This window comes from Phlebotomus papatasi, chromosome 3 (genome assembly GCF_024763615.1).
Source record: "Phlebotomus papatasi isolate M1 chromosome 3, Ppap_2.1, whole genome shotgun sequence".
Lineage (NCBI taxonomy): Eukaryota > Metazoa > Arthropoda > Insecta > Diptera > Psychodidae > Phlebotomus > Phlebotomus papatasi.
Window position 1 is genome coordinate 71,541,998 of NC_077224.1, and position 17,186 is coordinate 71,559,183.

The following is a 17,186-nucleotide window of genomic DNA, read 5'->3' on the forward strand; positions in this document are numbered from 1 at the left end:
CTAAGTACTATGACTAAATTGTTTCTATGCTTCTCAATGGGATTCCGCAATATATTATAAAAACTGTGCACTTTCCCTTACTTTTTAAAATATGGGTCCGATAAGTCACATTTATTGAAAAACATAGCAAAAATTTAGTCATTACCAAGCTTGGGATCGTACAAAGCATGAGCACTCCAAGTATGTGGCAAGTTAATTTTTTTATGTGGAGCTATTTGAAGCCAATTCCTAAATTGATCTCGGACTCAGCTCACAGTGCTCAGAGGAAAAAATTTAATTAAACAAAAATTTAGTATATTTATCCCTCCATACGAAAAGGTATCTTATAATACGGAAAAACTTCTCACTTTTTAAATATTTAGCATAACGGTAGCGAGTGCAAAAAATTCCCATATAAATTTAAATCGAAGTATGAGAAAGTGGCTTCAAATTTCAGGCAACTTGCCAGGGGCGTGGAGAACTCTCCCCTACCTTGAAATTATATCGAGCTTTTTTTTAATATTGTGCAAAATAAGCTTCCTCTCTCTACAGTAGGGCTAGATTACACAAGTAAAATATATTTTTTGTGAAATATTTCTTGGACAATTTACTATGTATTAAAGCGACTAAATTGAAATTTTTGTGTTAAAAAAACACATTAAAAATGTGTTAGAAATGTATATATTTTAAATTAATTCTTTTCTTCAAGTTGTCCTAAACTTTTTGCTTCCTACTGTAAATCCCCCTTAGAAAAAATAAGAGCAACGCGAGAGTTTTTGCGATAAAAACAACAGTGAAGTCGGTCGGGTGTTCTGTCTGGATCATTTCGTCTTTTTTGCAGACCTTTTTTCTTAACTGGAAAAATCTTGGCCACATTATAAATACTACAATCTTGTGTTCTATTAATAAATATTTAGAGTCTAATAATAATTTCCTCTCTATTCTTCTCATTATTTATAGCATTAAATTCCACGAATATATTGATTGTATTGAAAATGCTGAAGATGGATGATATTCATCTGCTTCGTTAATTTTCACGTTTTCCAATCTCCTCTTTTTCCACATGATACTTTTTTTGATGCCACCTCAATTGAGATAAAATTGATGAAAATAATTTCCTGAGTCGCAAATTCTTCCGTAGAAGCTTGTCTTTTGGCCATTTTTCACGTGAGATTGCAAAATTGAACTTCCTGGTTTGGAAGGAACCTCTTGTTTGGAAAATTTGTTTGTTTTCAGAATCCAAATTGTGCAAAATAAACGTGATTAGTGTGAATGTGTTTGGGTAAGAAAATCTCAATAAACATTTGGTAGGAAAATTCAGACAAAACCTCCAAGACGATTTGGCGATTTCTTAGCCGATTATTGTTGATGTTATTGCTTACACTAATATTATGAATTGGTTCTCTAATAGCTAGATCAGACCAAATCGTGATTTCTTCATTTTTTTGCTGCTTTCCATCGAAAATGGGCGATTCGTGTGGAGAATTTCGCGTGTTTTCACGCTTCGATTTCTCATATAATCATTCTGGGCAAATATTTCTAAAGATAACTCCCCCAAAATCTTACATTTTGTGTGCTTTTCTCCATGATACTCTATCAACACGCACCAAGATTTTTGCTTAGGCAACATTTTAACCAACCTCAATCTTGTCCTGCCCAATTTCTCCTCTCACCAGGCAATTTAATCCAACAATAATTGCACAATTATATGCTCATTATCACCTTTTGCGAGTTATTTACATCTTCTCGAATCAATCTATAACTGAATCATGAGAGAGGAAAAACTCTTGAGCCAAAAGAGAACAGAGCAAGAAAAAAAGCTGAAAGGTTTATTTCTAGAGAGAAGAACACCCGAAAAATACAATTAGAATTTCAATTTAATTATTTTCGAGCAGACGCTAGGAGATCATTAAAATCAGTTTGAATACATAAATAGTCAATTTATTAGATATTTTTCACCCTTGAAATCCTCAAAAGAGTAAAAGGAAAGGGAAATTTCTTCTGCCAACTTCTTTCTTGGGAAAATCACCCAAATTTCCGCACAATTCTCAGACAATTCGCAGAAAAATGATAAAGAAATCTAAGGGATGCAAATTATATCTCAGCTCTCATTTGAAAGTCAAATATCTACCCTTCGCAGTACAATTTCACTTCCTTTGGTTCCTTTGGAACTTTACATTGTAACACAAAAGAACATTTGCACCGAAAAATTCAATTGCCACAAAATAAATCATGAGAGAATGTTCTAAACATTTTTACGACTTTTCCGCACATTTTACTCCAGTCAGCAAAATATTTTAATTCATTAAGGTTATTGGTAAATTATGGGAGTCACAAACTATAACGCTTTTTGCGGAATATCTGATATCGAGAGAGATGGATTAATTTAATTTAAGATGGATTTATTTGAGATTTCTAGAGGACGATGGTTTTCTGAAGATTTAAGTACTTTAGAAGGCAAACTTACCAAATTGACGAGGCCAAGGCAAGGCTCAGGGTTGAATGTATCCTTGGATGACTTCCAGGATTTCTTTTATAGACAATACACTTGAAATCTGTAACTGGATTAAATGGATGGTTTGAGAATAATGAAGTCTAGGGAATTTGCATACAGGCTTTAACATGAAAACTTGGTGTTAAATTTGGAGTACGCTTTAAAACCAGAATTTTTAGTAAATACATATATAGTTCTATCGAAAGTGCAATGCCCTTAAAAGACTTGGAGATAATCCTAAATTGTATTTCACACCTATTTACTGCGTTTCATATTGTGTTAATACAAATAGTTTTAGATTGAAACCCTGTTCATTCATTCCATTTTATTAAGGAGTAACATGGGTCAACAACACTAAAAAAAAACATAATATCGACGGCTCAGAATATAAAACGAAAAAGTTGCGAATGGCCAACTTTACAGAAGAACAATTTCAAGCTGAGATTTTACATGCTAAGTATTAGGGTGGAATCACCTGTTCTCGCCAGTGCCCCACTTCTCACCACTTACATTGAAATCGCTATTTTTCGCAATTTATGAAATAAATGAGTCGCAATTTTTTTGTATTGTTTCTGCTTCTACGCATAGAATCGAAAAATAATAATCATTCGTTTTGGATTCACGATTTTGATCACTTTTTAGAGCAATATTTTAAGCAAGTGCATCGAATCCAACATCTCTTATAAAATGTACTAAGTGTCGTCAAATTTTCATCAGGCCAAAAATACCTATTTGGGTAAATAATTTGTCTATTGAATATTTAATTGCATTTGTGGAATACATAAAATTTGTATTTAGTCAATTAATATTTCATTTTATATTATTTTTGTATAAAAATGAGGCATGGCGAGAAGTGGTAATATTCTGGAATTGATTTTACCACCTGTCGCCATATCTTTTCAATAGGCGACGCTAACTTCACTTCGTACATTCTCAGTTGTCAAATCTGCATTGTTTACTTTCTGCAAAAGCCCCATAATTTGATTTCTCAAATAAAAGTGAAGAAAAATCATTTAAAGAAAGTAATAATAAAGTGATCACAAGGAAAGAGAAATGGTGAATGTATTCTTTTCATAGCATTGCCTAAAATAACCGAGTGTGGTTCTTTTCAAGTGGGTGGCGAGAAGTGGTTACAAATTTTACAAAACTGGCGAAAAGTGGTAAAAAGTGGCGACGAAATGGTTATTTTTGCATTATTAATAAAAATCAGTTTTTTAAGTAGTTCAGCGTTATGTTCTAGGATTATTGTTTTCACGTATCTAGAGCCAATACATCTAAGAAACTTTGTGTCAAATTTGACTTATCTTGTAACAAGGATTCAAAAGTTATGATTAAATTAATTTAATTTTTTCCTAAACATGGCGATAGCCGGTTATTCCACCCTAGGTTATTTAAGATTTGAAACCCCTGTAACTTTGGGAATGATTAACTTTCCGGCTCTGAGAAAAAAAGGGGATGCGATTAACTTTTTTTCCTCGTAACTTTAACACTTTTTAGGTGTAAAAATATATCATCATTTTTTAATATTAATTTTGCATCTTTGTAAGTGTAAAATTAACGTGAAAAAGAGTTAATTTAATCACTAATACACCTAAAAAGGGCAATATTTACACCGATTTCGGATCAATAATGCAGGGTTAAATTAACATTATTGGAATGTTATTTTATCTTTTTTGTATTTCTCTCAGTGGGTATAAAATTCACAGGGAAGGTAGAGGGCGTCAAGGAGTACCCCAAAAGCGAAACAATGAATTTTCCAAAAAATCGACTTATATTTTGACAAGTCGATACTTATACTCTAATTTTTTTTCATCATAATAAAAAGTTTGTTTAATTAAAGCTTTTAGGAATATAAAAGAATAACATTTAAACTAAATTTTCTAAAATTTTCATTTAAAAATTTTGAAAATTCAATCGTTGAGACCTGATTTTGAAGATGTTTTTTTTCTGAAAAAATATACCTTTCGGTGTACAAGATTTTTCGGAATTGACTCATTTGAAATCCAAAAACAAAATATTTCATGTGAAATGATGAGTTAAAGTTAAATTAGTTCTTGCACGAAGGATTTTATGTTTACTTGACCACTACTTATTCTACAAGATGAAAATGCGTAAAATACGTGGAAAATCAGTTTTTTTTTTGCATAAAATTCTCCTAAAAATTCAAATTTCATTTTTCGAACATCCTCCGTTCAAGGACTAAATAGTTTAACTTATCGGCTAACAAGAAATTACTTGGTTTTCGGATTTTAGGTGAACCAATTCCGAGAAATCTTGTTCATCGAAAAGTATGTTTTTATTTTTAAAAATGTCTCCGAAAATCAAATCCCAGAAGCTGAGTTTAAAAATTTTTGAATGAAAATTTCAGACAATATGGTTTAAATGTCTAAGAAGTTGAATTAAATATTTTTTTTATTATGTTAAAAAAATATATAGAAAAATATGTTTTTTTTAAATCTATTTTGACCCATATAACCCCTTAAGTCATCGGTCAACAGTCCTTTTTACGCTTTTGATTAACCGAGGGTAACTGTACCAAATTTATATTTTAATATATTTTCTAATATATTTTAATAGCTAGTCTTTCTTGAAAAAATATGTAAGTCAAATTTATTAAAGGGATATGGGAAAAATATGAAATACTCGAAGCCATTGTGTATGCGAAGCCTGAAATCCTTTAGTGTTTCTCTTTAATGTTAAACCGAGAACCTAATATTATAATCTAACAGTAGCTCAAAGGAAAAATCCTGCAAGTATCAAATGGGAAAAGGTTCAACTTAGAATAAGAATTCTTTCCTTCCCAGAGTTTTTAGTGCACGACGCACTTTTCTGGAAAGAAAAGGACATTTAATCTTGGCTAATTCTTCTTCCATCTGAAAACTATCGAATTATCCCTTCGAATTTAGTGTTACATATTGATAGGGGAGACTGGGGCAAAACGCATATTTAATTCTTTCACTTTCTGAGTTTCTGAGAAAACTTAAACGTTTTATAATGAGTATACAGTAGAACCCCGCTATAGGCCATCGCTCTATAGTCCGCAATTTATCGACCGTTGATTTCAAAACACTGATTTTAAGTTAGGTTATGTTTTTTAGTACGCAACATGAAATGTTATCATAATTATTTTAATATTTTTGGCAAAATTTATTGAGTAGTTGTGATAAATGTGATCCGTAATGAAGAGAGCGAGGACAAGTACCACAATCGCAAAGAAAGTAGAAATCGTCGAGCAATCTCGATACTAAAAGTCGTTGATAATTTTAAAAAATGACTTGGACTATAGTGCGACCAAAGTGTCAAATCTGGAACCAAATATGGCCTATAGCAAAGGAAATTTACTGCTCTACAACATTGCAGAAGACTATTTTCCTCTATCTCGAAAGAAATGTGATTTTCGAATCATTTTCTAAAAGTCGATTTTGTGGAGGTTCTCAAAATTTCTGGGGCAAATTTGGTCAGTCTTCGAATAATTTGTGACGTTTTACTCTCGCGAACGTTAAAAATATCAAATAGACATATTTTTATAGGAAATTTATTCCTCTACAACTTTGTCGAAGATAATTTTTCTCTATCTTAACGAGAAATGTGCTTAAATTGAGCTAATCTGTATTATTATTTTCTGTAAGCCTAATATTCCAAAAATAGGGCTCAAAATTTCATTATTTTATATAATCCTTCCTAGAATCGCTTGGAACTTTGTAAGTTTAAGAAGGTTCATGAAGGCTATCTATAATAAAAATTTTAAGCCTCAGTCTCTTTTATTTTAGAAAATAGTGAATATTGAAATTTTCGTTTTGACTGTTTTGACAAATTTTGCCACAGTCTCCTCTAGGTAGGTTTATTTTTACAATGAGTTTAAAATTATAGTATATCGCAAAAATTGGTCAATCCTGCGGCGTTAAATATATAAATAAATGTAGTAATTAACGTAATTGTCTCTAGAAGAGCGGCTTAGATTAAAAGGGTACATGTACACTCTTAACATTAAGATAAAAAATCCAGTCTGGAGCTCCCATTGTCTTGCTGTAGATCCAACTTTTTTTAGTGAAGCTTTTCCATGTCGGAGAACTTTTTGGTGTTCTTTTTGACCTTCTATCACAGCTGTGCGTTCTGAAATTCAGAAACCAATATGAAATGTCCCTAAAGAAATGTCAATCAGATCCCTTTTACGGCACCCCATACAATCTCTGGAGGATGAATAGCATCCACGCATCAACTGTATGAAACTACGTTGTTTTCTTGAAAATCACTCAAGTAGAATCCCCCGAGACTCGATTATAAATCTTGTACAGAATCTCGAGACAACGCCGAAACTTTGCAATATTTCAGCGACAGAGTCAATCAACCCTGGTTGGAGTTCTTTGGATCTCAATGGTGAACAACCATAAGGAGGTTGTTTGTATAGTTTATTAAAGTGATTTAATATGCGTCACACCCCCTACCAACAAATTTTTGTTCTCTTCCATTCACTTTATTTGCAAAATTTTCATCTCAGGAAATTCCAATATTAATCCATCGTCAATTCTTTGGAATCCTTTCAGATTTGCCCTCCTCTACATCCTCCTGTGTTCAGTGGTCTGGATGATTTACTTTCTCACTGTGGCGAAGCTAAACTCATTGGTTTCGATTGGTGAGTATTAATTGATGATCACTTTTTTTTCGTGATAGCCAATATCAAAAGATTCTTCTTTCTTTCAGCTTTTGGATTGTGCATAGTCTTCTGTTTGATAACCGTTTGGCTCACATATTCTAAATTTTATGAGAACAGAACGCACCTGGTGACTTTTTGTGTAGCTTCCAGCATTTGCTTGCTATCCTTGCTCTTTGTCAGTTTATCTGGGAGGAGTTTCTCTGCACTTGGACACTTTGCCACATGCATCGAAGTCATCCTGTTGATTTATACCCTGATGCCTCTTCCACTGTGGCAATGCGTTTCCATCTCTGTTCTCTACTCGATTCTCTTCGAGACGCTTCACTTCATCTTCCAGAGTTTCTATTACAGTGGGTCCCAGGAGGATTCATCGACTCCTTATAGAGTGTTAGTGGTGAGATGTCTCCTGCATCTCTGTGTCCATATGGTAGGACTTCATGTGTTAGTGATGAATGTTGTGAGAATGAGGTGCACATTCATGAAGGTTGGACAGAATCTCCTGATCCGAAGGCAATTGGAGATGGAGAAGCAACTGAAGGAAAAGATGATCCATTCAGTGATGCCTCCAAAAGTCGCTGATATGCTAATGAAGGAGGGATCTACAATGGAAACTGGTTCTGACCACAAACGCTCCTGCTCAATCCATCCTAGGCTCTCCAATGATGTCAAGTCTCTGTTTAGACCCTTTCACATGCACTCCATGGACAATGTCAGCATCCTGTTTGCTGACATCGTGGGCTTCACCAAAATGTCTACCACCAAGACTGCTGAGCAGCTGGTGGAGATACTCAATGATCTCTTTGAGCGTTTCGACGAATTGTGTACGCTAAACGGCTGCGAGAAGATCTCAACCCTTGGAGATTGCTACTATTGCGTATCCGGATGTCCGGAACCCAGGGCAGATCATGCAATGTGCTGCGTAGAGATGGGCTTGGGCATGATTCAGGCAGTGAGGATCTTCGATGCACAGAAAAATGAAGGAGTCAAGATGAGAGTAGGAGTTCACACGGGATCAGTTCTCTGTGGTATCGTAGGGACAAGGAGAGTCAAGTTCGACGTCTGGAGCAACGATGTTACCTTAGCCAATCGGTAAGCTGAACAATCCTTTATCTGAAGTTCCCAAAAAAAAATTCCCATAGGAAGTGTTGAGTCCCTCAGGAGCTTGCAATATCTTCCTTCGTGAAATAAAGTACTACTTTGTTCTTTGAACTCCCAACTAACGAATAGCCGTCCCTGATCTGTGACTAACTGGTCCGGAAGTCCATGAGTCGCAAAAATTTTTCGCAATTCTATACTTTATTCATTTTCTCTTTCTCTTGAACATCTTTCTTTTTATCCCTCCCCCCTTTTGCCATGCAAATCCGTGTCAAATGGCCTTTCTTAGTATACAAGGTAGCAAGTTTTATCCTTATGAATGCATTCATGGGAGGAATGTGTACTCACGCCCCACCGGAAACACATCTTTGGGGGGGGCTGTCTTGCCGTCATCCAACGTACTGCGTTGAGGGCGCTCTTGTTCCTTGGTATCCAGCTTCAAAGCTTCACCTCCTTTCAGTGTCATCTTTAGAGATGCTTCTCCTTTCTCTGACGTTTCCATAGCCTTGGCTATATTCACAGCCATCTCTAGAGTAAGATCCCTTTTTCTAGTAGTCTCTTTTGAATGGACTTGTTGCGTATTCCCATAACAAATTGATTCCAAATAGACTTTTTTAGGTGATCACAAGATGAGCAGCTAAAATTGCAGTGTGTGGAGGGCTTCCTCAAAGCTGCCAAAAATTCGTCGCAGCTTTCTCCCTCCTGTTGTTCCCTTTTTTTTGAAATCCAAAAATCTCCACAATCTCGTTTGGAGTTGGATCAAAACATTCTTTTAATTCTGACACAATTCCTTCGTATGTCAAATCTCTTGGAGTTCGTAGAAGAATCCTGTGACACAATTTATTGTATGCTGATTGTCCCATATAGTGCATAATTACACTTCTCTTCTTTGTCTCATTTGCAATCTCGAAGCATTCGAGACTTTCTTCCAACCGCATCAGCCATCTTGACCACGTTCCTTTTGCAGCATCGAACGTCTCGAAATTGGTTGGAAAAGAAAACTGCTACAACTCTCCCTGAGAGTTTTGCACGCTTGCCTTATTCTCGTTCGCCAATTGTTGAGTCCCTCAGGATCTTGCAATATCTTCCTTCGTGAAATAAAGTACTACTTTGTTCTCCTTCGACATCCGCTTTCATTGCTCAATCAAGACTAACCTAAAGTATTAACATTACAAAGATGTGATATTCGGGAGAAAGTAAATTGCGACATCTATGATATTTAAAGTGAACTTCATTATGGCTCTAACAGGAAGCTTATTCTATTTCAAATCTTACCAATTCTGATAAGGCAAGAAGAACTTGACCTCCTTATTAATCACAAAAATAAATAAAACTAAAAGCCAGATCATTGATCTCATGAACGTGATAAGAGATTTGCCTAAGCTGGCACTTTTTGAAATTGTAGTGTGACTTCCATTTGCATTATAATTTATTAAGTTGAGGCAGACTCTAACTTATAAGTAATTTGTCCCTGGAATTTGCATAACTATTCACTTCCACCCCAGGATGGAGTCGACTGGAACGCCGGAGCAAGTGCATATATCCGAGGAGACGCGCAAATTCCTGGGCGATGGGTACATATTCAAGGAGGGTGATGAGGTATTTGGTGAGTTTGAGGTATATATCCTCCCAGATAGAATGCGTGACTCAATGCTTTGTGCCTTTTCCAGGTCATCGAACGTACTTCGTGGTGGGCAAGAAGTGCAATTCAATGGATGCCAGCAGGAGTGAGGTGGATGTCTCCAAAGCGGGTGCATGTTTGCTGATCCCTCAGTTTGATGGTTTCACGAATGGTGTTCAACTATCGCGTAGTGTCACCAATTTATCCTCAATTCAGCCTACAGTTCCACCAGCTTCTCCAATCGGTGTCACATCAACTTCCCTCACTCCAAGTCCCATCCTGTCAACGAGACCTAGGCTGGCATCTCTAAGCCGGGTCACCAAGTATCTAACTGGGAGCAATCATGCTGCCATTGAGGTGTCAAATAGACTAGGAAGTCAGCCTGCAGCTCCAACAATCATCGTGACGACCAAATCTCTGCCTGGAAGCTTGGATTCTGACACAGAGGACACCTGCTGCCGGGGAGGATCCCACCGCAAGACTGACGAGGAAAAACAAGCCATGCGGAAGTACTCAGCTAAGCTGCGAGGCTGGCGAGTACCTCGCTTCCTCCGGAAGACTGATGATATCCAGCCCGAGGGACGCACGAAAGATGACTGTGATAGTGCCAGAAAGGCCGAACCGTTGCTCTGTACGGATCAGAATGGATACCAGCAGGTTCCAGTGGTTGTAGAGACTCCAGCTCCTCCAACACACACCCTCGAGATTCCCCGAGCTGCTGGTTCCAATTGCTCACCCAGTCAGGGCTCCATGTTCGATGATATAATTGACGTGAGGTCCTACATCTCCCATTCCCGCAGCGACATCTCCCCCTTTGGCCGCTCCGGTAGCTACAGATCCCAGTGTGGGAGATCTCCTCAGGGGGCTGGAGGAGAACTCACTCCTGGTGCCTGTGGAAGATCACGAAGCTCAACAATGGCCCCTATTGCTGTGAGTTTGCAGCAGAGGAACTGCTCAAGTCCCTGGATTGAAGTACTGAGTATGTGCCCTTCGGCTCATAGTCGGAAGGATTCTGGGATTAGGAGCAATTCCCGACGATCTAGCGTCCACAACGCTAACGGAGTTCCATCTCTGGGTGCTTCGGCTCAGAGAGTTTCTGGCTATTTTACCAGTTCCCAATCGAGTTTAGCTGGTACACCAAATCACGTCAACGAGGCTCCCTACGTAGATCCCCTGGCGGCTTGTTTGCATCAACTCCGGAAGCAATCGGATCTGCAATTGATCCGTTGTGTCAAGGAGAATGCAAAGTCTCAGCGGAGTTACCTGGTAAAGCCACCAGTATCGAATATTACGCTCTTTTTCAAGTCCTGGCAGATGGAACGAGAATTCCGGAGCAAAGCCCATCGATTTGGGCAGGAAAATATGGGAGAAGGTCCACCAACTCTGGCTACTCCTCGCTACAATACCTACATCGATTTATTGGTGAGTGTGTTCATCTTCCTGACTGTCTCACTGTCGCTCTTCCTCCTAGTGCCCATCACAATGAGTGTTGGGTATCAGATTTGGGTGGCTTTGTTTGCCATATTCAGTGCCATTCAGTTTCTGGCAGTTTTTGTATGCTCTAAGCAAATGATCCGGCTATCGCATGGACAAACTAAATCTGACACTTGCACTGATCGGATTTTTAATGCCGTGTCCAATTGGTATCCATGGCATCTCTGTGGTTCAATTTTGATGTCTCTGCCCGTGATCTCGATCTTCCTAAACCTCACCACGCTGGACATGGACACATTGACCCCTTATGAATTCCACTATGGGCTGTTGCTCTTCATCTGTGTCATCCACTACTGCAACTTCACACAACTCAATTGCTGGCTTCGGAACTTGCTGGCTCTCCTGGCGGCAGTGGCTTTCATCGGGATTACTTGCTACCAATGGAATTCCTTCGTGACGCTTCAAGGAAAGGGTTTGGAAGCTAGAGAAGCCTTCATCATCCCGCCTCATTCGCTCAACTTCACCAATCCAAAAGGCAGCAATCTCGCTGAATTCCTCAATGATGAAATTCGCTTCTTGAAATTCTACCAGATTGAGATTTACATCGATCTCATCCTTCTCCTCTTTCTGGTTTGCTTCCTCAATCGCGAGTACGAAATTGGCTATCGATTGACGTTCTATGGCAGTGCTGTTGCCAATCAGGACAAAATCCGGGTGCAGCATATGAAAAATCAGGCTGATATGCTCCTGCACAACATTATCCCTAAGCATGTGGCTGAACAACTGAAGAATACAGCCAAGTACTCAGAAAACTATCACGATGTCGGAATAATCTTTGCCAGCATCATCAACTTCAACGAGATGTACGATGAATCATACCTGGGCGGGAAGGAATACTTGAGAGTACTCAACGAGCTAATAGGGGACTTTGACGAATTGCTTTCTCGACCAGAATTCCAGTGTGTTGAGAAGATTAAGTCCATCGGAAGCACTTTTATGGCAGCCAGCGGATTAGATCCGTCAACTCGCGGAGAGGGCTATCAGCATCTCCAGGCCCTCATTGAATTCTCCTGTGCCATGCAAAACGTCGTGGATGCCTTCAACAAGGATCTCCTGGAGTTCAATCTGATCTTGCGAATTGGCTACAATATTGGAGATGTTACAGCTGGTGTTATTGGCACCAGTAAGCTGTACTACGACATCTGGGGAGATGCTGTAAATGTAGCCAGTCGAATGGACTCCACAGGAGTCGCTGGGAGAATTCAAGTGGGCAAAGAATGCCTCCCATACCTCGAGAGTGTCTACGACTTTGAACCCCGGGGAAGTGTCTATGTGAAGGGGAAGGACAATATGGAAGTGTATCTACTCAAAGGGAAGAAAACCTTTCCACAGGGAAAGTCCTGAACACACTGAAAGAACTGACTCAATTCCCAGAAGTCAGTTGGAAATTGCAGCTTCAGAAATGAGTCAGACAACTAAAACACTTCAAAAAAACGTGTCAAATAATTTTCTTTTGTATTTGAGGATTGTTCCTGGAACCAAAAGGAAAATCATTTCCCGCGTTTTCTTTTTTTAAGTCAAGAAAAGTACTCCGGAGCAGTGATGTTAAATTACATGGGGTTTATTTAAGTAATTTATGTAATTAAAATAAATGTGTCATTAATTTAATTAGATTCTCATGGGAATTGATGGCCCCAAAAGTACACTCAACTTTCCGTTATCAGGATAATTGGGGGTACAAAGTAAAGAAAAATACCTAAATGGGAAAATAATTTTAAAAATTTCTCGAGCGTTTGACAGCTGTCATTTGTATATCATTCGTATATTACATATTTTTATCAATAAAAGTCTCTTCGTAAAGTTAAAAAGACCGGCAGAAAAGGCGAACTGGATACAAATTGAACTGAGTCTGAGTGTCCTTGAATTAAAAAATCAATTTCTATCCATATTACATACTCGGATCTCTTAAAACTTGGGACGTTCGAAAAGAATTTATGAAGACTATCATGGAAAAAAAAATTAAAGATCCGATCGATTTGATCGTGAAAGAAAGCAAATTTAAACTAGGTACAGTCTGTTGGAGTGAAGTGGCTGGTGAGAACGAGCCAAAACCTTTTTCGCTACTTTCAATTTTTATTCACTAGGGTAAATTAAGCTAATTCAAAACCTGCTTCAAATGGAAATTTTTCGTTACTCCAAATGGAAACGTCATTGTTTTCATGATAAATACAGTACTAAATTACTATATTTATATATTTTCTATACCACTGTTTCATTATTTGGTTAATTTTGCTCCAAATAAAGCGAAAATCCATTCATATTCAAAAATTTTGATTTGTTAGTTTCTAAGAAAAATTAAAAGTGTACCTTTTCACCATCATCATTTATGTCATATTCGACTATGTACGGTCTGGTGGAGTGCAATATCTGGTGAAAACGGAGTAAGACCTTTTTTCGCTTTTTTCAATTTTTATTCGCTACATAAAGCGAATAAAAATTGAAAGACGCGAAAAAAGGTCTTACTCCGTTTTCACCAGATATTAATGTCATATTCCTGGCTAATTTTAGTAAGTTAAGTGCTAATCTTTATTGTTAATGGTACGTGAAGTTTTCAAGTGAAATAATTACCTATTTCGTGAAAAAAGGGTTTTTCTGAAGTTTCTGCAAATGCTTCAATAGGAAACCCCGGAAATATGATTTTTTTTTGGGAGAGATTTTCTTATTGTCTCATATGGGAAAGGAGAAAAAACCAGGAATAAGAACAAATCCTACACTCAAGCGCAACTCAACAAGGTTTTGGAAGCCTGTCGTCGCGGTTTCACTTACACTGTTTGTCTCCAATTAGAAACTTTCCCTTGTCTCCATTTAGATTAATTTGTTTCCAAAAGAAGCATTTTACACTAGCGCATTTTTCTTGTATTTAAGAAGTTTTTAAATTATATCTAAAGAATTTTCACTAAACAATAACATTCTAGAAGAGTCGAGGAGCAAATTTATGTGATTATCTTCAGAAAAAATATGAACTCCCTTCAGAAAAATATGTGCTGAATCTTCTGTGAGAGTTAAAGCGTCTGGAAATGGTTTGGAATTAAAACATTTACACTACTACGTTTAGGAAATACGATTCCCTTTCATTAGGTCTACAAAACGTTTTGAACAATTTTGGTTACACTTTCTATGAAAATCGATTTTGACACTGTAGAAGGAAAATTACATAGAATAATTAAGGGAGCATTATGTGACTACTCTCCCTATGATGATGATCTCCACAATTGTCCAAAACGTTTTGTACACCTCATCGGACATCGTACTTCCGAAACGTGTAGCAAATAAAAATTGAAAGAAGTGAGAAAGCTCGGGATTTGCTCTCGTTGAAGTGAATTTAGAAATTTTCGGCTTGTCTCTTTTTGCCCCAGGTTTCCCTAAATAATCGTAGAAGGTAAATCTGATATATTCAAAAGGAGTTATATTTCTCTTTGTTTCCGTACCAAGAGGATTCATTAAGCGTCAGCACTCTAACAGTTTTAAATTAAGGTTATGTTGGGAATAACCTCAAGGTTAACATAACCTATAAAAACGTAGCTAATACAAATTGCTGATTGTTAAAAGTTAGATCAAAAAGTTGCCTCGATTTTTTTAAAATCCAAACAATAATTTAATAATTATCAATATTTAATAATTTTTTAAAGGTTATGTTGATAAACTTAGATTCAAGTAGACAAACATGTATACATCCAAACTTGTTTTATTTAAAATTTTCTCAGTTTAACGATTCGAAGTGTGGGGTATGTAATGAGCTTACCTCACACTGTAAAGCATTTATCTTAACCATTTTTTAATACGATATAGAAAGAGGATTTATAATTTAACTTTACAGAGCAAATTCACCATTTGTTAATCATTCATAAAACATTCGAAACGAAGAAGATTATGAGGTTAAGGGCAGAATCACATTGACAGTAAAATGCTCACCGTCACCGTCAAAGCCCTCACCGTATTTCATTGATTTAAGCATTTTCATTGCAATTATGACTCAAATTTTCCATTACGATATTACCTTGTCTCATACTCGGTGGCACTAGGTGAAAATAGTATAAGAAAATTGAATAAATAAAGCGAAAATGCGATAAACGGTAAGCAAAAAAACAGTAGGATATTTTTGCTACAGTTTTTCATACAGTTTTTTTTTGCTCACCGTTTATCGCATTTTCGCTTTATTTCAATGAAAACGCGTACAATGAAAATGCGTAAATAAACGAAATACGGTGAGGGCTATAACGGTGACGGTGAGCATTTTACTGTCAATGTGATTCTGCCCTAAATTGAAAAACTATTCCACCTTACATTTATTAAGCAGACTTCCTCATTTGAAAACCTAATCCTTGTTTTGTCAAAGAAATTTCCTTGAAAAGTTATTTACAGTATTATTTTACCTTAAATAAATTACATGTAAATAAATCTTGCAACGTTATTTAGCAACACTGCTTCAGAGTTTTTAGAATGGTAAAGCATCACAACCATAAATCTCTTCGTGGAGCTTTTCCGTTTTTCTTTGGGAGCTTTTAGCCTAAAAAAACAAAAGAAACATTCTTCTGAGAGATCGCAACAGAATCCTTTACTAAGCGTGATGTTTGATAAGAGAAAAAAATGTTGTCAATTTATTTTAATGTTCTTTAGTATTAATGGTTTCCAAAATTGTGAGATTTATGCGATATTGTAATAATTGTATATTTTATTTTGTACATAACAAAGCATTTTGTAAGCAAGGCGCCATAAAAAAAACAGCCAATATTGTGTAGAATTTGTGAAAGAAAGTAAAAAAAAACAAGTAATAAAATTCCCTATAAATTGTTAGATTGACAATGAAATGTCCCCTTGAAAGAAATACCCATAAATCCTCTACTATACTTTTATTCCATTCAACCCAGAAAGCTTTAATGAAGCTTTAATGTGAGTCTCCAGTGACTTAGAATTTTCTCTAGGGAATCCATACAATTTTTTTCCTTTCATAGATACTAAACTCATTAAAATGTAACTAGGACACATACTTTCCCAATAGTTTTGAATTCACCTAAAATTAAACAACATTTACAAGTTAATGCTCAAAATTTTACATCAAAATTTGCAGCACAAAGAATTTTGGTCTCCACAGAGATTTGCACAATAATTAAGGTTCTTAATATTGTTCTCCTATCTCTGATACTAACACTAATCCAATGACTTTTTAAAGTTTATGAAAATCAATTGAACTTGTGATTACTTTTGAAACAGAAAAAAAATATAAATTCCAACAGATAATTGTAAACGTTTCATATTATATAAAACTTTACCTAACAATCAATGTAAAAGTTTTATTTTTTCAATCTGCAAGTCAAACAATATTGAATTTCAACCAGATACTTTCATCACAGAGACAAACACAAAACTTTTTCAATTTGACTGTACTGAGATAATGAAACTAAACTATTTTTTATTGACTTAAAGTATAGTAGAATTTGTATCAAAGTGTAGAAAAATTAACTATTAAATATTTTATGTATTTGTTTCCAAGTGTTTTACTTACTCAATTTGGCGATATGATCTTGTATAACTTATTCTTCTAAAAAGTATCTAGTATCTATTATTTTTTAAGCAGAAAACCTTTGCGGTTTTTTTTTGGGTCAAAAAGTTTTTGTCACGGCATACAATAAATCCAAAAATTGAACTTATTCATAAAACTCCTGAAAAATGATTAACCCTTTAACGACGAGACAGTTTTCGCTGACCGAAAATCAGCAATAAAAATAAAACCAATAAACAAAACTTGTAAAACGTCTTACATCTAAACTTCGAAAAGCAAACAGAGTCTGATTTAGTGTATTTTTTGTCTCTATGAACGATAGGGATAAAAATAGCCTAAAAATTTAAGT

The 17,186-nt window shown here is 36.1% G+C and overlaps 1 protein-coding gene across 3 annotated transcripts in view; it reads left to right on the top strand.

Annotated features, from left to right (window-relative positions):
- Nucleotides 1-16,822, top strand: part of LOC129808218 (adenylate cyclase type 9) — a 70,329-nt gene extending 53,507 nt beyond the window's left edge. Inside the window, exons 4-8 of one of the 3 annotated variants that reach the window (XR_008752354.1) lie at nt 7,018-7,106; nt 7,175-8,216; nt 9,728-9,828; nt 9,893-12,743; nt 15,754-16,822. Coding sequence is in view for 1 of the 3 variants with exons in the window: in XM_055858023.1 (XP_055713998.1) it covers nt 7,018-7,106; nt 7,175-8,216; nt 9,728-9,828; nt 9,893-12,681 (4,021 nt within the window). In the remaining 2 variants the exon portion in view is untranslated. Of the gene's footprint in view, nt 1-7,017; nt 7,107-7,174; nt 8,217-9,727; nt 9,829-9,892; nt 13,146-15,753 lie in introns of those variants that run through there. The other 2 variants (XR_008752355.1, XM_055858023.1) reach the window with 2 other exon arrangements.
- Nucleotides 16,823-17,186: the final 364 nt, after the last annotated feature.